This window comes from Cebus imitator, unplaced genomic scaffold (assembly GCF_001604975.1).
Source record: "Cebus imitator isolate Cc_AM_T3 unplaced genomic scaffold, Cebus_imitator-1.0 Scaffold2, whole genome shotgun sequence".
NCBI classification, from domain to species: Eukaryota; Metazoa; Chordata; class Mammalia; order Primates; family Cebidae; genus Cebus; species Cebus imitator.
Genome location: NW_016107317.1, coordinates 8,533,490 through 8,557,716, shown reverse-complemented (window position 1 = coordinate 8,557,716; position 24,227 = coordinate 8,533,490). Strand labels below are relative to the sequence as shown.

General features: G+C 37.3%; 1 protein-coding gene across 2 annotated transcripts in view; it reads right to left on the bottom strand.

The window, feature by feature from the left end:
- Positions 1-4,092: 4,092 nt before the first annotated feature.
- The window catches only part of PDE3A (phosphodiesterase 3A), a 316,106-nt gene continuing 295,971 nt past the window's right edge, over positions 4,093-24,227 (bottom strand). Inside the window, exon 16 of one of the 2 annotated variants that reach the window (XM_017528921.2) lies at positions 4,093-4,756. In XM_017528921.2, coding sequence (XP_017384410.1) covers positions 4,512-4,756 — 245 coding nt within the window. In that variant the 3' untranslated portion in view covers positions 4,093-4,511. The remainder of the gene's footprint in view (positions 4,757-24,227) is intronic. The other variant, XM_037738537.1, reaches the window with a different exon arrangement.

Here is a 24,227-nt window from a genome sequence, read left to right as displayed (position 1 = left end):
GTGTGAATATAGGACCTAAAACTGATACATTTCTTAATAAGAAAAATTTAATTTTGGAATATTCTTTACCTAAAATTGCTGATTTCTTAATCTTAAAATTGAATTTTGTTGAACATTTAAAAAATGAACTGACAATATCAGCAAATTCATACTTTAAAGACACAGATCACCTAGGATAATGTCATAAAATGTGTTGCAGCTGGTTCAATCAATGAAATAAACTCAGTTTGGTTTCAAAGTACATAAATATTTTAGCTTTAAATTATCTGGAATTGAGCTACTGGCATTTGAATTTTTTTAATATTTCTTCCACACATATTAACTAATAATCTCTAAAGGAAGGGGAATCTTGTTGGTTTTTACTAGGTTATGAAAGTTCATAGAACTTTGTTTTATTGGAGTGAGTGTTCTACCAGTTTGAGAGGCAGTTTATTTGCAAATAGCATATAGTCAGGAAAGGCATTAAACTGGAATCAGGGTGATGATGACAGAAGAGGACAAACCCTTCCTGAGGTTTCCATCATTATTTTAGGAGTGCTATAAATGATGAGGACAGTGGAGAGCCCCATACTGACATGGAAGCACCAAGAATATCTCCCACAGCAGAATATAAATGATTTTTAGATTATTCACTTCTCATTAATCAGGATTTGATAATCACACACTTAGTTCACTTTTATAAATTAATAATTTCAAACTTTAGACTTTGTTTATAATGATAATTTTTATAATTTTATTACTTAGAAAATAATTTATATTTTTCCATCATTTAAACAAAGAGTAGGCCTGAGTCTCATGCCTTCTGCACAGCTTTTACCTTCAAAGAAAGTTCTCTGGGTAAGATAGGCAGGGAATATGGTGAAATTGCAAATTAACAGTCTACATACATCTAATATGAACAGTCTATAAGATATTCCTTTTCTTTAGTTTTAGGATTGCAATGGTAAGATTTGTTCGGCTATTCAACCAAAAGGGAATAGTTAGAATCAGGTATTCTATTTTTAGGAAGTGAATACTTTCTTGAACAAAATATGAGAAAATTTCTTCACTTGTCAGACGAAGACTAATATAGCTATATCCCTGTACAGAGCTACTGTCTTCATCTTTTACTGAGAGCAAAACCAGGTCTTACATAAATGGCAAAACAAACAAAACAAAAATTACAGCTAACAAAAGTAGTGCTTTTACCAAGGAAACCAATATTTTAAAGGTTTAGATATATATCTGGAAAGATGTTCATTAGCATGCTGAAAATAACACTGATGACACTCAGAATATACCTGGTCTTTTACTTAACAGAGAACCATGCCATCTAGGTAACTGGTTCCAACTTTTCCTATCATTGATTTTATGGTTGTCTAAACAATTATCTTTTTCCCTAGGTGGGCTAGAAATTCCTTCATTTGAAAGACCTGAGTTTTATCTAATGGCACCTATAAATAGGCTCATATAAAATTGTAGTAAATTGCAACAAATACATTGGCACCACAGGAAGTAAGCTCTGGAGTTGGATGTGAACATAATAATATTGCTGTCACCAAAAAAGGGGGAAAACCCTATTACCAGAAAATGTCCCTTAGCATCCTATGAGATGTACTGGGTGTGTATGAAAGTCACATACTTGGAGGATCTTCATCCCTTTATTTATCCCAATTGACTTCTAGCTGTAATAGCAATTTATTTTTAAAGAAAAATGTATCAATCATCCTGGATTGATGAACACAATTCTAAAATAAAGAAATTCTGATTGCTTTTGCCACTATTATTCCTATTATTTCCTGTACCTTAAAACAAAACAAACAAAACCTGGCAGTTTGCTGAGACTTCTACCATAGTAGCCAAGCTGGTCCCCTACTATACAGCTTTGATGAAACTGCCAGTAGACTATGATGAACTTCCAACTGTCCTGCCAGTCGACTCACTCCAAACATAGCTTTCTATTTAATTAATATTTACGTTAAAGATGGACAGCATTTGGAAAATGGGAAAATATTGGCTTTGTTAAGTAATTACATTCAAGGGGTATGAGAAGATAAATGCTTTTTTCCCCTTCTCTTAATTGCAAGGTAAGAATAGTTAAATTAACTGGCAAAATTTGACTCCCAGTAATTTTTGCAAAGAGAGACACACAGGCAAAGCTAAGAAAATGAAAACAATTTAGTAAGCTCTAAATAATGAAGACCTGGTGTTAACTCAGAAATATACTGAAATATATTCTAAGTATTTAGGTAGAGTCTGCATCCGCTTGATCCTTTTTATATTTTCCTACTTATTGGAGAATTTGCCTTGAAACTATGTTTATTTTTTATTGTATTACATTTGCCTTATTTTTTAATGCCATGAATTACTGTAAAATAATGCTTTAAAAGGGAGAGTATAATATCCATTTATGAGAAACTAAGTAATTTTAATGTAAACAATCCTTTCTACTACTTCAGATAAAACAAAAACTAGATATCAGAATCAAGGTTTACTTAGAAGCTAAGATTGTTTAGATAATGAGCAGGTTTGTATATAGTACTAAAGGAAGAATCATAACCAAACAGTGTTAGAAAGAAATGGACACCAACTATAAAAATTTGATATTGGTTAATAGTCCTTCATCTGGGAGACATGGACCCAGCATTCATTCAGTTGGTAAAAGTTACTAGTGAAAAAAATTCTTTGCAGCATTCTCATTTAATTGGCAAAAAAATAACTATATCAGATTATCATTTAAATTAGAATAGGTATATGATTGGCTGTCCATCAACCTCCATGCAAATGAATCATCATTCCTTTACTGGGCTTGGAAATAATGACAATGTATAAAAAATGGTGATTAAAATATAACTTTATAAAAATGTTTCCCTTTTCCTTTTTTTTTTTTGAAAAAAGAATTTACTATCTACAAAAACAAAAAAAAATCTTTATATTTACATCAAGATAACTATCATGACATATATAATAATATGAAATAAAATATTGAAAGTGAGTATCAACTTTTTAAATAGAGGTTTGGCTCACAGCATAAACAAGTGTAGATAAACAAACCAAAACAAAACAAAACAAAAAGACTTTCAATAATAACCTGATCCTCAAACAATCTCTCTCTAGTCTCCCCTGCCAGAAGAAGCATGACTGACAATGGGCCAGGTTGCAGATGGAAGCTACCCCAACAAACAGCATGTGGAATACCACAACAGGGGCTGTCAGTGGGACCTTCACCCCTGAAAGCCAAACTACAGCCAAACTGTAAGTTGCCAAGAATCAGGCTTTTCCTATGTCTACACAAAAACCCTAGGTTGAAATAGTCTCCTTCATCTCTTGCTACATAACCCAGAGTGGTTTTTCTGTTTCCTTTTCTTTTTCTACCACACATTTTGCAGCAAATTAAGAAGACACAGGAGATCGTGCTGAAGTATAATTTCCTAAGCCTTCTCTGGCATCATTTAGAATTCTAACCTTATTAAAAGACCTGACTCCAGCTCTTTCCTAGGTGTTTATAAAAAATGTCATCATCTCCTTAAATGGTGCTTTGATCTTAGTTGAGTGACATCCATACTCATAGACAGTTCCTATACATTCATTAGGCAAGTGGACTGGAAAATGCCTCAATCTTCCAGGTTTGAGGCTGGTGATAGAGCTCCTTCAAGTGGTGCATAGCAGTAATGTAATACCAAACAAACATGTGGCCCTCTCACCAAGCCCTTGAGTGCCCTCCATCTGTAAAAGCTCCTTTATTGAAGGAAATGGAGGAGGGCATTTGGAATGGCTGCCTCCCAGAGACACTCCAGAGTGAACTTCCTTGTTTGTTCACATGTATTCAGTCATTTGCTACAGCTATTCTATGAATTACTGAAACCACAAAAATCTCTTTACATATGCACACACATGCACGCAAGCACCCTTTCACACTGTTCCCTTCGACACACACACACACACACACACACACACACACACACACACACACAGTGTTGTTGGCAGGATGTATCAGAATTCAAATAATGCTCTGGAACTTTCATCCCTCAGTACTAAGAGCAAAAGCTGCTTAGTTGGTAACCTACATTTCCTGCACGGTTTCCTTGCTAAGCCACACCATCTCCTTTGTGATTTGGTTTCCTTTATGATTTATTATATCACAGTGACCACTATATATCTTAATATAAATGTTACTAAATTGTGGAGCCAGCAATTCTGGCCTTCAGTGTGTATGTGTGTGTGTGCATGTGAGTGAATATGTTTTACATGTATATGTGGGAGCTTATATACACACACACATATGTATTATTTCCTCCTTAAAAAATCCTTAGAAGCTGGTGTTGCAATGTGAAAGCTTCTTTGAGAAAAAGTTTTTAACAATGTACCTCACTGTAAAAATATACACACACAAAATGCGAAGAATCCCAAAATGCAATAGCCATTTGCCATCTTCTCAAATTTCTACAGTGTTGTGTCTAAATGTTGTGCTGGCTTGAAGAGAGTCTTTGACAAGTCAATCTGTCTGGAAACACAGCCCACTCTATCCATTGTCACTGGTTTGGCTTTGGGGTTGGTATCTCCTCCCCTCTTCGTTTCCCTTTCTCTCCTTCTTCTTCTTCCTTGATAGCCTGGATCTGTTCTGAAGAGTGTGGCTGAGGGGTCTGACCCAGGGATTGATTTTCTATGTCTGCCAACCGCTGCTCCTCTTCAATGACATTCTTCCACATCTTGTGGTTCTGTAAGAGGTGCTGAGTTATTTGGCAGTAGACTTTTCTCCTTTTGAAAGTCTTTTTTTCTAAAAAAAAAAAAGAAAAAAACAATACCAAATTAGACTACTTAGTTGTGTGCTGAGCACATGAAAGTTATCTCTTTTCAGATTATTAAGAGGAGTTAATCCATAACCCTGGCTTGTATATTATTATTATACAGTTTTGGGGAATGGGGAGAAAAGAGGAAGATGGCAATAATCATTAAAATATCACTGAGAAATAACTCTGGACAGTGTTTAATATTTGGCAATGTCCAGCTTAAGATTCTGCTTGTATCTGGGTATTGTTTCCATTACATTCAGGCTCTCAAAACTTTCCACATAGATAATTGAAATAACTTCTTGTTATGTCTGCCTCTGTCAATTTAATTCACAAACATCTATAAGACTGATATAGTTTTGATATTCCTCATCTGCTTTATGTGGACTAAAAAATTAGTTATTTCAAAGTACTCCCATAAGCTTGCAGAGGACCTCATTTGCATTCTTTCCCTTCTGTAGACTGGCCTTTAGCTACACTTAACTGCTCTGCTTTTCTTGTTTTTAAAAAATCTACACTAAAGCCCTATCTTCAGGCTGGTACTTCCTATCCTTCTGAAATGCTCTTTGCAACCACTGAGAGTATATATCCATTCATTTTTTAAAGACTCCATCAGATTTCACTGAATTTTTCTAAGAAATGAACTCTTTCTTCTAAATTCCCATGTTACTCCATGTGTACCTTCTAGCATACTGTATATACCGTTCCTGTTTTTATTTTTTTCTTTCTCTTCTCCTTATTATCTCTTCTTCTGTTAACTGTGCATCCAAAATCATTTAGGGGAAACTTTCCCCCCTTCCTTCAATTATGTGGTTCCAGAAAAAGTTGTTAAATTCTACTTCCTCACTTATATCCTGTCTACAAAATTGTATCAGAGTGGCCCATGGGTGTGTGCATGACCCACGTCAGGCCAGAGGTCTTCCCTGGGATAGTTCCCAGTAGCACAGAATGAATGTGGATTTGAGAGGTGTAATTGGAGATCCTTTCTCCTTTGTTTATGCATCTGGAATAAAGTGAACTTACTTACGGCTGGCTATCATTTCAGCCTGATGAAGAAAGCAAGGCTGAACGAACAAGCTGTTAGGCAGGTGAGGCAGAGACAAAAGCAGGAACAAATAAGCACTGATAATAGCCAACGTCATGTTTACATGAACCAATAATATTCTCTTTTTGTATATACTCATTCCATTGGAATTTTATAACTTGTAACCAGAAAAAAAGTTCTACCTTAGTATACCTCCTTTAAGAAATGTATCTTGGAAGACGTCTTCAAGATGTTAGATTAGAGGAATCTGGTACTTTCCTCCTCCATAAAGAAGAACCTCTGGAGTAAGTAGGTAATCAGACTTATCATCTAAAATATAATTCTGAATTCAACAGAGAAATGACTGGAAAATATCTAAAGTAAGGAAGAAGAGAGAATTAAGGTAGCCTGCTCAGCTGGGATCGTCTATGAGCCTGGAGAGGCTCCCTAATATGAGGAAAAATTAAGTCAGTGAACCCAGCCATCCACATTCCCACCATGGACTCCTGCACTCCTAGCCATGGGAGAGTCTGTCAGCCCATGCAGTGCCTGAAATTGATATAGACAACTGCCCGGCAATCATGTGATGGCATTGCTTCAAAGAGGGAGCTCATACCATGACTCACACATCCTTCAAGTACTGAGCAGCTTAGGAGAGGCACATGTGACCCACTGCTGCCACCAGTGGGGTCTGATGACTGGTTCACATCACATCCCTGTACCCAGCAAAATTTTACAACAGCCTTCCACTAATAACTGTACTCTAAGGCACTGAAGGAATCATAGATACTATTGATACTGTTACAGTCAAATAAACCATACAGAGACTACACTACTGCCTGCACCCAAAATGAAAGCCAGGGAACTTTATCCAACCCACACCATAGATACACCTTCAGGTAAAAGTCTCCCTGACAAAAGATAATTTTGAAAATTGGAACAAGCAGCTGCCACACCAGATACACAGATATCAATGCAAAGACTCAAGAAATGTGAAAAAGCAAGAAAATATGACACCTCCAAAAGAATGAAATAATTCTCCAGCAACAGATTCCAATGAATAAGAATTTTTTGAAATCCCAGATAAAGAATTCAAAATAACAATATTAAAGTCTATCTCAGTGAGATAGGCTACAACTCAGAAAAACAATTCGTAATATGAATGAGAAATTTACTAAAGAGACAGGTATCAAAAAAAGAACCAAAGAGAAACTCTGGAATGAATAATTCATTGAAAGAAATACAAAATACATTCAAAAGTTTAACAACAGATTAGATTAAGTTGAAGAAATAATCAGAATTTGAAGACATAATCCAGTCAGATGACCACTAAAAACATTAAAAAAATTTAACACTAAACCATAAAAAAAATAATTAACAAAGCTTACATGACATATTTGAATTTTCAATGTCCCAGAAGGTGAAAAGAAAATGAAAGAAAACTCGTTAACAAAATTATAGGTGAAAACTTCCCAAGTCTTACAAGAAGGGATTTAGACATCTAGATGTAGGAAGCTCAGAGAAACTCACACAAATACAATTCAAGGTCTTCTCCATGGTGCATTGTAGTCAAACTGTCAAAAGTCAAAACAGAGGGAATTCTAAAAACAGCAAAAGAAAAGTATCTAATAACTTATAAGGAAACTCCCATCAGACTAACAGATTTCCCAGAAGAAATCTTTTAGGCTGGGAGATAATGGGACAATATATTCAAACAGCTAGAAGAAAAAAACCATATACCCAGCAAAGTTATCCTTCATAAACGAAGGAGAAATCAATAGTCTTTTCTCACATAAGCAAAGCTCAGAGAATTCACCACCACTAGACTAGCACTACAAGAAATACCTAAGGGAGGCCTACATGTGAAAGCAAAAGGATATCTATTATTTTGAAAACACATGAAAGTATAAAGTCCCCTGGTAGAGCAAACACAAATAAGGAAATGAAAGGAATCAAATGTTACCACTACAGAAAAACCACCCAAATGCAGTGATAAACAGCAAGGAGAAAGAAAGGAACAAAGATATACAAAACAGTTATAAATAAATTAACAAAATGACAGGAATAAGGACTCAGATATCGACAATAACCTTGAATGTAAACAGAAAAAGATTTCCACTTATAAGACATAGAATGGGTGAACTGATTAAAAAACATAACTATGTGCTAAGAAACTCATCTCACTTGTAGACAGATATAGACTAGAAGAAAAAGAAAAGACATATAGACAGGAATTAAGACAGAAAAATACACTTCATCCAAACAAAACAGAAAAGCAAGAGTAGCTACACTTATGTTAGATCAAACAGAGATTAAGTCAAAAACAGTAAAAACAGACATAGTCATTCTGTATCCTCTCAATATATACAGAAAAAGTATTTGATAAAATTCAACATCATTTCATGATAAAAACTAAAAATACTAGAAACATGCCTCAATATAATAAACACCACACATAATAAAACCACAGCTAATATCATATTAAATGTGGAAAGTTGAAAGCCTTTCCTCTGTTGGGAACCCAACTGTGTGAATACTTGCAAAGCGAGTTTCACAAGACGGGTGGTCAAGCCCAGACACAGGGACACCTGATACAGGGAAGTTGAGATAAAGTTGAGTCAGGAACAGAAAAAAGGAGAATCCTGTTAAAAGATAACCAGATGATCAGAACCAGAAAATCCTGCAGTCACAAGGAACAATGTCTCGATGTAAATGTTTTTTATGGGCACCAGGAATGACTATCACCTTTTACGACCACTGATTGTGTGTCTCTGCCATCCTTATTGTATAGAGTATGCGAATTAGTGATCTGTTTTTTCTCTTATGCTGACGTAAACTAAAGCCTGAAAAATGTATATAATCGAAACCTTTAAGAAATAAAGTTGCTGGTGGAGCACTCACTCCCCAGACCTCCTGACCCCACTCTTCTGTCTCCTATTTTTCCTGCGCACCCTCTGATCAGGTTTTGAATCCTCTTGCTGGCCGAGAGTTCCCGCCATTACTCTAAGAACTGGAAAAAAACAAGGTGCTCACTATCACTGTGGCTATTCGAAATTGTACTAGAAATCTTACTCAGAGCAATCGGCATTCAAATTGGAAAAGAGGAAATCAAATTGTCCCTCTTTGTAGATAACATAATCCTATATTTAGAAAAACATAGACTCTACCAAAAAACTCTTAGATCTGCTGAATACATTCAGTAAAGTTACAGAATACAAAAATCAATATATAAAACAAAGAAATTAAGATGGCAATCCATTTTGCAATAGCTAAAAAAAAAAGTAGAAATAAATTTAACCAAGGTGGATAGAGACCTCTACATGAAAAACTACAAAAATTTGATGAAATATGTCAAAGACAATACAAGCAAATGCAAAGACATCCCATGAACGTGGATCTGAAGTACTAATATTGTTAAAAACACCATTCTACCCAAGCAGTCTACAGACTCAATGCAATCTTTATTTAAAAAANTAAAAAAAAAAAAAAACTGGAAAACAAATCTAAAATTCCTATGGTACCAAAAAAGAGTCTGAATGGCCAAAGCATTCTGAATAGAAAGAAGAGAGCTGGAGGCATCACACTACTTGACTTCAAAATATACTACAAGGGTATAGTAAAGAAACAAAAACAAACAAACAAAAAAAACCAAGAGCATGGTGTTGGCATAAAAACAGACAGGTAGACCAACAGAACTAAGAATTCAGAAATAAATGCATATATTTATAGCCAACTGATTTATGACAAAGGTGCCAAGAACATACATTGAAGAAAGGACATCTTAAATAAGTGGTGCTGGGAAATGTGGATATCTATATGAGAAGAATAAAACTAGACTCCCATTTCACACCATATACAAAAACAACTCAATATAGATTAAAGACATAAGCATAAGACCAGAAACTATAAAACTGTTAGAAGAAAATATAAGAGAAATTCTGTAGGACACTGACCTAAGCAAAGATTACTCTGGCTAAAACCTCAAAAACCCAGGCCACAAAAACAAATACAGACAAATGGGACTAAACTAAAAAGTAAAACCTTCTGTACAGCAAAGGAATCAACACAGTGCATAGAAAGTCTATGGAATGGAAGAAAATAAATGCAAATTGTTCATACAACACAGGACTAATGTCCAGAATGTACAAGAAAATCAAATAGTTAAAAAACAAAAACAAAAAATGACAAACCCACAGCCAATATCATACTGAATGGACAAAAACTGGAGGCATTCCTTTTGAAAACCAGCACAAGGCAAGGATGCCCTCTCTCACCATTCATATTCAACATGGTATTGGAAGTTCTGGCCAGGGCAATCAGTCAAGAGAAAGAAATAAAGAGTATTCATATAGCCAAAGAGGAAGTTAAAGTGTCTCTGTTTGCAGATGACATGATTGTATATTTTAAAAACCCCATCATCTCAGCCCAAACTCTCTGTAAGCTGATAAGCATCTTCAGCAAAGCCTCAGGATACAAAATTAATGTGCAAAAATAACAAGCTTTCCTGTACACCAATAATACAGAACCAAATCATGCGTGAACTCCCAAACAACTGCTACAAGGAAAATAAAATACCTAGAAATACAATTAACAAAGGATGTGAACGACCTCTTCAAGAAGAACTACAGGCCACCGCTCAAGGAAATAAGAGAGGTCACAAACAGATGGAAAAACATTCCATGCTCATGAATAGGAAGAATCAATATTATGAAAATGGCCATAATGCCCAAAGTAGTTTATAGATTCAGTGCTATCCCCAACAAGCTACCTTTCTTTACAGAATTAGAGACTTTCTTTACAGAATTAGAGAAAAAAACAACTTTAAATTTCATATGGAACCAAAAAAGAGCCCATGTAGCCAAGACAGTCTTAAGCAAAAAGAACAAAGCTGGAGGCATCACACTATCTGCCTTCAAACTATACTATAAGGCAACAGTAATCAAAACAGCCTGTTACTGGTACCAATACATAGACCCATGGAACAGTACAGAAACCTCAGTAATAATGCCACACATCTACAACCATCTGATCTTTGACAAACCTGACAAAAACAAGCAATGGGGAAATAATTCCCTATGTAAGAAATGGCGTTGTGAAAACTGACTAGGCATATACAGAAAGCTGAAACTAGATCCCTTCCTTACACCTTATTCAAAAATTAACTTAAGATGGATTAAAGACTTACATGTATGACTAAAACCATAAAAACCCTAGAAGAGAACCTAGGCAATATCATTTGGGACATAGGAATGGGCAAAGACTTCATGACTCAAACACCAAAAGCGATGGCAACAAAATCCAAAATTGACAAATGAGATCTAATTAAAGAGCTTCTGCAAAGGAAAAACAAAATAAAACAAACAAACAAACAAACAAACAAACAAAAACCTATCATCAGAACAGGCAACCTACAAAATGGGAGAAAATTTTTGCGATCTATCCATCTGACAAAGGGCTAATATCCAGAATCTACAATGAGCTTAAATTTACAAGAAAAAAAAACCCATCAAAAATTGGGCATAGGATATGAACTGACACGTCTCAAAAGAAGACATTTATGCAGCCAACAAACATATAAAAGAAAGCTTTTCATTACAGGTCATTAAAGAAACGCAAATCAAAACCATGAGATACCACCTCACACCAGTTAGAATGGTGATCATTAAAAAGTCAGGAAACAGATGCTGAAGAGGATGTGGAGAAATAGGAATCCTTTTACACTGTTGGTGGGAGTATAAATTAGTTCAACCATTGTGGAAGATAGTATGGCAGCTCCTCAAGGATCTAGAGCTAGAAATATCATTTGACCTAGCAATCCTATTACTGGGTATATACCGAAAGGATTATAAATCTTTGCTATAAAGATACATACACAAATTGTTTATTGCGGCACTGTTCACAATAGCAAAGACTTGGAACCAACCCAAATGCCCATCAATGATAGGCTGGTTAAAGAAAATGTGGCACATTTTCTTTATGCATCCATAAAAAAAAGGATGAGTTCAACTAAGATCAGCGCAGAACTGAGGGAGATGGAGACAAAAAAACCCTTCAAAAAATCAGTAAATCCAGGAGCTAGTTTTTTGAAAAGATCAACAAAAAAGACCACTAGCCAATAAATATAAAAGAAAAGGGAGAAGAATCAAGTAGATGCAGTAAAAAACGAAAAAGAGGCTATCACTACCAATTCCACAGAAATATAAACTACCATCAGAGATTACTACAAACAAATCTATGCACATAAACCAGTAAACCTGGAAGAAATAGATAAATTCCTGGACACTTGCACCCTCCCAAGCCTAAACCAGGAAGAAGTTGAAACCTTGAATAGACCAATAACAAGGGCTGAAGTTGAGGCAGCAATTAAGAGCCTACCAACAAAAATAAGCCCAGGTCCTGATGGGTTCACAGCTGAATTCTACCAGACGTACAAAGAGGAGCTGGTACCATTCCTTCTGAAACTATTCCAAACAATACAAAAAGATGATGAACATAAATATAAAAATCTTCAATAAAATACTGGCAAACCAATTGCAACAGCACATCAAAAAGCTTATCCATCATGATCAAGTAGGCTGCATCCCAGAAATGCAAGGCTGGTTCAACATATGCAAGTTGATAAACATAATACACAACATAAACAGAACCAAAGACAAAAACCACATGATGATCTCAATAGATGCAGAGAAGGTCTTTGACAAAATTCAACAGCCCTTTATGCTAAAAAATCTCAATAAACCAGGTATCAAAGGAACATATCTCAAAATAATTTAGGTTATTTATGACAAACCTACAGCCAATAACATACTGAATGGGCAAAAACTTAGAAGCATTTCCTTTGAAATCCAGAACTAGACAAGGATGACCTTTCTCAACACTCCTATTCAATATAGTATTGAAAATTCTAGCCACAGCAATTAGGCAAGAAAAAAAAAAAATAAAGGGTTTTCAATTAGGAAAGGAGGAAGTCAAATTATCTCTGTTTGCAGTTGACATGATTGTATGTTTAGAAGACCCTATCATCTCAGCCCAAAATCTCCTTAAATTGATAAGCAACTTCAGCAAAGTCTCAGGATACAAAATCAATGTGCAGAAATCACAAGCATTTCCATACACCAGCAACAGATTAACAGAGAGCCAAATCATGAGCAAACTGCCATTCACAATTGCTACAAAGAGAATAAAATACCTAGGAATACAACTAACAAAGGATGTGAAGGACCTCTTCAAGGAGAACTGCAAACCACTGCTCAAGGAAATAAGAGAGGACACAAACAGATGGAGAAGCATTCCATGCCATGGTTAGGAAGAATCAATATCATGAAAATGGCCATACTGCCCAAAGTCATTTATAGATTCAACGCTATCCCCATCAAGCTACCAATGACCTTCACAGAACTGGAAAAAACCATCTTAAACTTCATATGGAACCAAATGAGAGCCCGCACAGCCAAAACAATCCTAAGCAAAAAGAACAAAGCTGGAGGCATCACACCATCTGACTTCAAACTATACTGCAAGGCTACAGTAATCAAAACAGCATGGTACTGGTACCAAAGCAGAGATATAGACTAATGGAACAGAACAGAGGCCTTGGAGGCAACGCCACACATCTACAACCATCTGATCTTTGACAAACCTGACAAAAACAAGCAATGGGGAAAGGATTCCCTGTTTCATAAATGGTGTTGGGAAAACTGGCTAGCAGTGTGCAGAAAGCAGAAACTGGACCCCTTCCAGACACCTTACACTAAAATTAACTCCAGATGGATTACAGACTTAAACATAAGACCTAAAACCATGGAAACCCTAGAAGAAAACCTAGGCAAAACCATTCAGGACATAGGCACAGGCAAGGACTTCATGACTAAAACACCAAAAGCATTGGCAACAAAAGCCAAAATAGACAAATGGGATCTAATTAAACTCCAGAGCTTCTGTACAGCCAAAGAAACAATCATTAGAGTGAACCGGCAACCAACAGAATGGTGAAAACTTTTTGTAATATACCCATCTGACAAACGGCTAATATCCAGAATCTACGAAGAACTAAAACAGATTTACAAGAAAAAAACAGACAAAACCATCCAAAAGTGGGAGAAGGATATGAACAGACCGTTTTCAAAAGAAGACATATATGAGGTCAAGAAACATGAAAAATGTTCATCATCACTGAATATTAGAGAAATGCAAATCAAAACCACATTAAGATACCACCTCATGCCAGTTAGAATGGCAGTCATTAAAAAATCTGGAGACAACAGATGCTGGTGAGGATGTGGATAAATAGGAACAATTTTACACTGTTGGTGGGAGTGTGAATTAGTTCAACCATTGTGGAAGACAATGTGGTACTTCCTCAAGGACCTAGAAATAGAAATTCCATTTGACCTAGCAATCCCATTACTGCATATATACCCAAAGGATTATAAATAGTTCTACTATAAAGACACATACACACTTATGTTCATAGCGGCACTGTTTACAATAGCAAAGACCTGGAACCAACCCAAATGCCCATCAACAATAGACTGGACAAGGAAAATGTGGCACATAAACACCATGAAATAGTATGCAGCCGTAAAACACGATGAATTCGTGTCCTTTGTAGGGACATGGATGAATCTGGAAACCATCCTTCTCAGCAAACTGACACAGAACAGAAAATGAAACATCATATGTTCTCACTCATAGGCAGGTGTTGAACAATGAGAACACAGGAACAGAGGGAGGGGAGCATCACACACTGGGTTCTGTTGAGTGGGGCAAGGGAGGGACAGTGGGGGGGTGGGGAGGTTGGGGATGGATAACATGGGGAGAAATGCCAGATGTAAGTGATCGGGGGGATGGAGCAAACCACATTGCCATGTGTGTACCTATGCAATAATCCTGCATGATCTACACCTGTACCCCAGAACCTAAAGTATAATAAAAAATAAAAATAAAAATAAAATGGATGAGTTCATGTCCTTTACAGGGACATGGATGAAGCTGAAAACCATCATTCTCAGCAAAGTAACACAAGAACAGAAAACCATACACTGTATGTTCTCACTTATAAGTGGGAGTTGAACAATGAGAACACATGGACACACGGAGGGGAACATCACACACGGTGGCCTGTTGGGGCATGGGGGCTAGGGGAGGGATAGAATTAGGAGAAACACCTAATGTAGATGACGAGTTGATGGGTGCAGCAAACCACCATGGCACGTGTATACCTATGTAAAAAAACCTACATGTTCTGCACATGTACCCCAGAACTTAAAGTATAATAATTTAAAAAAAAATCAGGCAAAGGATATAAAATGGCAACACAGAAGAAATACAGATGGCCAAAAAATACATGAAATGATGTTCAACCCCACTAGTACTCAAAGAAATGCAAAGAGAAAGGAGATTTTTTTCAGTCTTCACATTGTCTAAGATTAAAAAGATCAACAATATCTGAAATTGGTGAGGAAGAGTGTGGAGAAATGGTCATTACTAATGGGAAGGTAAATTGTGATAGTCATTCTGGCATCTCTATTAAGGTAAATTGTGATAGCCTTTCTAGCAGGCACTATTAAAACCAAAGATGTGCAAACCAGACTCTGAAGCAGCAACTTTACTACTTTGAATTTATATGACAAAATTGCTGACAGTGATATGCAGAGATGTTAAGTACAAGAAGGTACATTGCACCAATAATTAATAATGTAAAAATAATCAGAAATAATGTAAATATCATCAACAAATATTGGATTAGAGATACTACAATCATAAAATTGAATGCTATGCAGTTATTTATAAGAATAAAATACACAGGGAGGGAAACATCACACATGGGTCCTGTTGAGGGTGGGGGACAAGGGGAGGGAGAGCATTAGGACAAATACCTGTTGCATGCGGGGCTTAAAACCTAGATGATGGATTGATAGGGGTAGCAAACCACCATGGCAAATGTATGTTTATGTAAAAAACATGCACTTTCTGCACATGTATCCCAGAACTTAAAGTGAACTTAAAAAAAAAGAATCAAATGACTAAATGTATACTGGCAAGAAAAGATCTTTAGACATATAGTTCAGTAAAAAGTATTCTGAAGAATAGCAGAAAAAGAAAAAAACGTTGGCAAAGACATGAATAGACATTTCTCTAAATAAGACATACAAATAGCCAAAAGTTATTTGAAAAATGCTCAATATCACTAATCTCCAGGAAAATGCAAATCAAGATGACAATGAGATATCATCTTGATGAACAGATAAAGAAAATGTGATACACGTATACTATGGAATGTTGTCATAAAATGAATAAAATCATGCCATTTGCAGCATCATAAATGGAACTGGAGATCATTATGTTAAACGAAATAAGCTTAGTAAAGAAAAATATCGCACGTTTTCACTCATATGTGGGAACTACAAAAGATGTCATGGAAGTGAGATTAGAACGACAGACACCAGAGCCTGAGAAGGGTGTATTAGTTGGGGGTTAGGAGGAATTAAAAGATAATGATTAATGAGTATAGACATACTAGTTAGAATGAGTAAGTTCTTATCTTTGATAGCAGAGTAAGGTGACTATTGTTAAGAATAATGTATTGCATACTTCAAAACAACAAGAAGAGGGGATTTTCCAACACATAGAAATGATAAATACATCCCGGTGCAGCGGCTCATGCTTGTTATCCCAGCACTTTGGGAGGCCAAGGCAGGTGGATCACTTGAGGTCAGCAGTTCAGACCAGCCTGGCCAACATGGTGAAATCCCGTCTCTACTAAAAATACAAAAATTAGCTGGGCATAGTGGCATATGTCTATAATCCTAGCTACTTGGCCAAGGATGAGGCAGGAGAATTGCTTGAATCCAGGAGGCAGAGATTGCAGTGAGCTGAAATTGTGCCATGCACTACTGCACTCCAGCCTGGGGGACAGAGTGAGACTCTGTCAAAGAAAGAGGAGAGGAGAGGAGAGGGGAGGGGAAGAGAGGGAAGGGGAGAGGAGGGAGAAAAAGACAGAGAGAGGAGGAGGAGGAAGAAGGAGGAAAGAATACTCGAGGTGATGGATACCCTAAGTATCCTGGTTTAATCATTACAAATTCTATGTATATAACAAAATACCACATGTACCCCACATAAATATGTTCAAATATATATTGATTAAAAATACAAAGAGTTGTTTATAACATAAGACATGGAAATGTAAATGAAAACTATAATATAAGAACACTATTCCTACTGGAATAGCGAAAATGAAAATGACTATAAAAAAACAAGTGTAGGCAAGGAATTTAACAATCAGAACTAATATATTGCTTATAGTAATGTACATTTTTACATCTACTTGGGAAAACTATTTGGTTCTATCTATTAATCTGAATAAATGAGTACACTACTTAAAAAAATAAACTCAAATCTTATTCTCATTTATTCCAAACATTAGTTTATCTTCTAGACTATAGGGTCTTTGAGGGAGCCTTGTATAGACCTGTATAGATCTTATATATCAGGAAATATTCATTTAAAAAATAAATACATTTTCTTTGACCAAATGATTTAAAGTTTTCAACATGGAAATATTAACAATAATTTTCACAGAATTACATCCTTTGAGGAAAAATAATAAACCCAATTCAAACAGAAGAAAATTACATATTTTAAAGACAGCTATTTAAATTAATGTCAGCATTCACTATTTAGGCTTCTAATTCCTTATCTATTTATGAATCACCTGATATGTACCAAATATTGTCCTTAGTTTTAGTTACCCTCTGATAAACAAGATAAATATGATGCTTGCCATCAGCAAGCTTTTCCTCTAGTAAGAAGATAGTGAACAAGCAGGTACAATTACACTGAGTCTTATGGAGTCTTTGAAAGCTGGCAGAAATGGAGGGAGATGACCCAGTTGGTACAATATTGTATGAAGGTGGTGGCTGAATTAGGAGAGGGGTAATGAAAATGAAGGTAAGTCAATAAATACAAAATATATTTGTATGGTAGAATTAACAGAACTTGGCAACTGATTAGAGGTAGGAAATAAAGAAGGAGGAATCAAAGACAATGCCGTTTTCTGGCCTGAGCAGTTGAGTATGTTATAAGATGTTAAGAGAAAGGGAAGGTTGGATGAGAAGTAGATCTGATGATGTATTAGTCCATTTTCATGCTACTTATAAGGACATATCTGAGACTGGGTAATTTACAAAGAACAAAGAGGTTTAATGAACTCACAGTGCCACACAGCTGGGGAGGCCTCACAATCATGGCAGAAGGCAAAAGCCATGTCTTACATGGTGGCAGGCAAAAAGAGAATGAGAGAGCCAAGTAAAAGAGGAAACCCCTTATAAAATCATCAGATCTCATGACTCATTTGCTACCAGGAGAACAATATGGGGGAAACTGCCCCCATGATTCAAGTGTCTCCCACTGGGTCCCTCCCACAACACATGAGAATTATCAGAGCTACAATTCAAAATAAGATTTGGATGGGGACACAGTCAAACCATATCAGAAGGGAATTAATACAGGTATTCTGAACAGGAATTGTCTGGAAGACCTCTAAGTAGAGAGGTAAAGTGGGCAGCTTGTCAAGGGCTTAGAAGAGAGGTCTGCTGTTTTCCAAGCTACCAGAATATCATATAACTCTCAGTACCCTCATCTAAATGACGATTTTAGACTTGAGCCAAGAATTCAGAAGTTCAGCTAAGATCCTTTCATTAGACTGTGAATTTCCCTGGTGTATTAGTCCATTTTCATCCTACTATCAAAAACTGCCTGAGACTGGGTAATTTATAAAGGAAAGAGGTTTAATTGACTCACAGTCCCACAGGGCTAGGGAGGCCTCAGAAAATGTATAATCATGGCAGAAGAGGAAGCAAACATGTCCTTCTTCACATGTTGGCAAAAAGAGAAGAGCCAAGCAAAGGGGGAAAAGCCACTTATAAAACTATTAGATCTCATAAGAGCTTACTATCCCAAGAACAGCAGTATGACAATAACTACCTCCATGATTCAATTACCTGTGACTGGGTCCCACCCACAACACATGGGGATTATAGAAACTAGAATTCAAGATGAGATTTGGGTGGCGACATAGCCAAATCATATTATTCTGCCCCTGACCCCTCCCAAAGCTAATATCCTTACATTTCAAAACACAATCTTGCCTTTCTAAAATTCCCCCAAAGTCTTAACTTATTCCAGCATTAACCCAAAAGTCCAAGTCCAAGATCTCATCTGAGACAAGGCAAGTCCTTTCTGCCTAGAAGCCTGCAAAATTAAATGCAAGTTAGTTACTTCCAAGATACAATGGGGGTACAGGCATTAGGTAAATAAAAAAAATAAAAATGGGAGAAATCTGCCAAAAAAAAAAAAAAAAAAAAAGAGGGGCTACAAACCTCATACAAGTCTAAAATTTTCACTAGTACAGTTAAACCTTAAAGGTCAATAATGATCTCCTTTGATTCCATGTCTCACATCCAGGTCAAACTGATGGAAGAATTGTGCTCCTACAGCCTTGGGCAGATTTGCCCCTGTGGCTTTGCAGAGTACAGCACCCCACAGCTGCTTTCACAGGCTAGAATAGACTACCTGTGGCTTTTCCAGGTGTACAGTGCAAGCTGTGGGTGGATCTACCATTCTAGGGTCTGGAGGACGGTGGCCCTCTTCTCACAGCTCCACTGGGAGTACACCAGTGAGGACACTGTGGTAGCTCCAACTCCACATTCCCTTCCATACTGCCTTAGCAAAGGTTCTCCATGAGGACTCTACCCCTGTAGCAAACTTCTGGGACATCCAGGCATTTCCATACATCCTCTGTAATCTAGGCAGAGGTTCCCAAACCTCAATTGCTGTCTTCTGCATACCCACAGGCCTAACATGATGCAGAAGTTGCCAAGGCTTGGGGCTTGACCCCACTGAAGCCATGACCTGAGCTGTACATTGACCCCCTTTTGCCATGGCTGAAGCAGCTGGCACTCATGGCACCAAGTCCCTAGGTTACACACAGCAGGTGGTTTGGGGCCTGGCCTGTGAAACAATTTTTCCCCCTAGGCCTCTAGGCCTGTAATAGGAGGGGCTGCCGCTAAGGTCTCTGACATGCCCTGGGGTCATTTTCTCCATTGTCTTGGCAATTAACATTTGGCTCCTTTTTACTTATGCAAATTTCTGCAGCCCACTTGAATTTCTCCTCAGAAAATGAATTTTTCTTTTCTATCACATCCTCAGGCTGCAAATTTTCTGAAATTTTATTCTCGGCTTTCCTCTTAAACATAAGCTCCAATTCCAGACCATGTATTTCTGAATACATAAAACTGAATGCTATTAATAGCACCCAAATCACCTCTTGAACACTTTTCTGCTTAGAAATTTCTTCTGCCAGATACCCTAAATCATCTCATTCAAGTTCAAAGTTTCACAGATCTCTAGAGCTTGGGCAAAATGCCACCAATCTCTTTGCTAAAGCAAAGTAAGAGTGACTTTTACTCTAGTTCCCAAGAAGTTCCTCATCTTCATCTGAGACCACCTCAGCCTGGACTTTATTGTGCATATCAGTATCAGCATTTTGGTCAATGTTATTCAACAAGTCACTAGGAAGTGACTTGTCATTCAACAAGTCACTAGTAAGTTACAAACTTCCCCACATTTTACTGTCTTCTGAGTCCTCTGTATTTGTTTTCACACTGCTGATAAAGACATACCCAAGACTGGGAAATTTACAAAAGAAAGAGGTTTACTGGACTTACTGTTTCACATGGCTGGAGAGACCTGACAATCATGGCGGAAGGCAAGAAGGAACATCCCATAGTCTTAGGCAGTTCTGCCCCTGTAGCTTTGCAGGGTATAGCCTCCCTCCTGGCTGCTTTCACAGGCTGGCATTGAGTGTCTGCAGCTTTTCCAGTCACATGGTACAAACTGTCAGTGGATCTACCATTCTGGAGTCTGGAGGACAGTGGCCCTCTTCTCACAGCTCCATTAGGGAGTGCCCCAGGAGTAAATCTGTGTGGTGGCTCTAACCCCACATTTCCCTTCCACATTGCCCTAGCAGAGGTTCCCCATGAGAGCTCAACCCCTGCAGCAAACTTCTGCCTGGACATCCAGGAATTTCCATGAATCCTCTGAAATCTAGGTGGCAGTTCCCAAACCTCAATTCTTGACTTCTGCGCACCCACAGGCTCAACATTACATGGAAGCTACCAAGGTTTGGGGCTTCCACCCTTTCGAGTAACAGCCCAAGCTGTACCTTGGCCTCTTTCAGCCACAACTGGAGGACCTGGGATGGAGGGCACCAAGTCCCTAGGCTTCACACTCCTTGGGGACCCTGGGCCCAGCCCATGAAACCACTTTTTCCTCCTAGGCCCCCAGGCCTGTGATGGGAAGGGCTGCCATGAAGACCTCTGAAATGTGCTGGAGAAATTTTCCCCATTGTCTTGGGGATAAACATTCAGCTCATTACTTATGCAAATTTTTGCAGCTGGCTTGGATTTCGCCTCAGAAAATGGGATTTTCTTTTCTATTGCATTGCCAGGCTGTAAATTTTCTGAATTTTTATGCTGTGCTTCCCTTATAAAATGGAATGCCTTTAAGTGCACCCAATTGCCTCTTGAATGCTTTGCTGCTTAGATATTTCTTCCACCAGATACACTAAATCATGTCTCTCAAGTTCAAAGTTCCACAAATCTCTAGTGAAGGGCATAATGCTGCCAGTCTCTTTGCTAAAATATAACAAGAGTCATATTTGCTCCAGTTCCTAACAAGTTCCTCATCTCCATCTGAGACCACTTTGGTCTGGATTTTATTGTTCATATCACTATCAGCATTTTTGTCAAGGCCATTCAATGAGTCTCTAGAAAGTTCCAAACTTTCCCATATTTTCTTGTTTTCTTCTGATCCCTCCAAACTATTCCAACCTTTTCCTGTTGCCCAGTTCCAAAGTTGCTTCCACATTTTTGGTTGTCTTTTCAGCTGCACCCCGTTCTACCAGTACCAATGTACTGTATTAGTCCATTTTCACTCTGCTGACAAAGACTATATACCTGAGACTGGGCACTTTATAAAGGAAAGAGGCTTAATGGAGAACTCACAGTTCCATGTTGCTGGGGAAGCCTCACAATCATGGGGGAAGGCAAAGAGAAGCAAGTCACATCTTATATGGATGGCTGCAGGGAAACTCCTCTTTTTAAAACCATCGAATCTTGTAAGGCTTATTCACTAATATGAGAACAGTGTGGAAAACACTTGCCACTATGATATAATTACCTCCCACTGGAGCCCTCCACAACACATGGGAATTCAAAATTAGATTTGGGTGGAGACATAGCCAAACCATATCACCCTCCAATCTCTAGGAAGTTCGAAAATTTCCCTCATTTTCCTGTCGTCTTCTGCCCTCCAAACTATTCCAACCTCTGCCTGTTACTCTGTTCCAAAGTTGCTTCCATATTCTTGGGTATCTTTACAGCAGCATCCCAATTCTGGTACCATCTTACTATATTAGTTCATTATTCCCACCCTGCTATAAAGAAATCCTCAGACTGGATAATTTATAAAGAAAAGAGATTAAATTGACTCACAGGACTATGGAGGCCTCATGAAACTTATAATCATGGTGGAAGGGGAATCAAACACATCCTTCTTCACATGGTGGCACAAAGAGAGAGGTGCCAAGGAAAGGGGAAAAAAGCCCCTTATAAAGCCATCAGATCTTGTGAGAACTCACTCACTATCATGAGAACAGCACCATGGGGGTAACTGCCCCTATGATTCAGTTACTTCCCACCAGGTCCCTCCAACGACACATGGGGATTATGGGAACTACAATTCAAAATGAGAGTTGAGTGGGGACACAGCCAAACCATATCACCTGGTATAGAGGCTTTTCTGTCTTCTTTTGTGTATATATAATATCTGTGAAGTTCTAGACTTTAGTAAAATATATGGTAAACATTTACTAAATGAGTAATTTTCTCTCTAGTTTTTGTTCCACAGTTTCAGGTAAATAATGAAGTACTGATAAGTGGTAAAAATAAAACTAATATGAAAAAGTGGTCTACAGGAGATTCTAATTGAGAGTGCGTTAAAGAGTTAACAGTTCAAGCTGACTGTGGTGTCTCATGCAGCCTGTAATCCTAGCTACTTGGGAGGCTGAAGCAGGAAAATCACTTGAGGTCAGGGGTTCAAAACCAGTCTGAGAAACAGTGAGGCCCTGTCTCTACAGAAATAAAGTGAGACTACTGTCTCTACAAAAGTAAATAAACATTTTTTTTTAAGTGCAAGTTAGCAGGAAGATCAAAAGGGATATTTGGGTCTACTTAATGAAGTAGATATGACTTACAGTAAATAGAAGAAAAAAAAAGAAAAACTTGATTAGCACAATAAGGAAACAATAAAACAAAGCCAATTGATATGGTAGGTGACAAAGGAACTTTGAGGACATCTACCAACATCTTTGTGGAAGTGCTAGTCATTCATTTAACAGTTTTATTACAATATGCTACAGAAATTTCTTACACTTTACAAAACAATAAATTTTTAAAATATAGAGAAGAAAAAGGATATTAAATTATCTTGAATTAATTTTGAACCATATAGACACAGAACAACAATTATTAAATTGAATGAGTGCTGAGGGAAATGAACACAGGCAGAGTCAAAAGCAAAAAAATATATATATATATTTATGGTTATTCATCATTTCTTCAAGAGATGGACTCTAACTGGCAAATACTTTCCAGGATGCTTCGGAAACAAAGATCAATTAGGCTCAGAGCTTGCCTTAAAAGAGCTTATACTCTCTCTCTAAGAGAGAGTGCCAAGAAGATAAAAACTGAAATACATTTGCTATGTTTTATGACAGACATATTCTTGTGACCAAGATGGGCTTGCCATTCCTCTCAGTTTGACTCAGTTTTAGACTTCTAGACTGTAGGACTCTGACCTCCCTCTTGTGAGAGCATTTACTTTAGAAAACCTGTAACAGCAAATTCTTTCTCTGCCCATCTGGAATATAGGTAAATCTTCTCCCAGCCTCTAACTAGCTTTACAGTCTCACAAAATAAAATTTTAATTTTAAAATTAAAAAAAAGATTTAAATGAAGGAAGAAGGGATGGAAGGAAAGAAGAAAGGTAGGCCAGCAGGCAGGCCTATCTCTTAGTCTCTGTGGGAAGGAAGGAGCCCAGCTTTAGTACGTACCAATTAACAGGTGGCTTAATCACACTAGCCAACGCCCCCATAATGTCCTCCAGCCCTTTTTCACTAGCTCACAGCAGCATTTAACTCCCCTCCTGCCTTTTGCTTCAACAGAGTTCTATCATCTGTCTCCTCTATTACAATAGTCTTCAATAAAGCCGTCATTGCCATTTTTAACAAATGTCTGGTGCAATCTCTTTGATACGTCAATCCATGGCAACACTAAAGACTCAAACTGTAGAAAATTAGGTGGAATTTTTTTTTT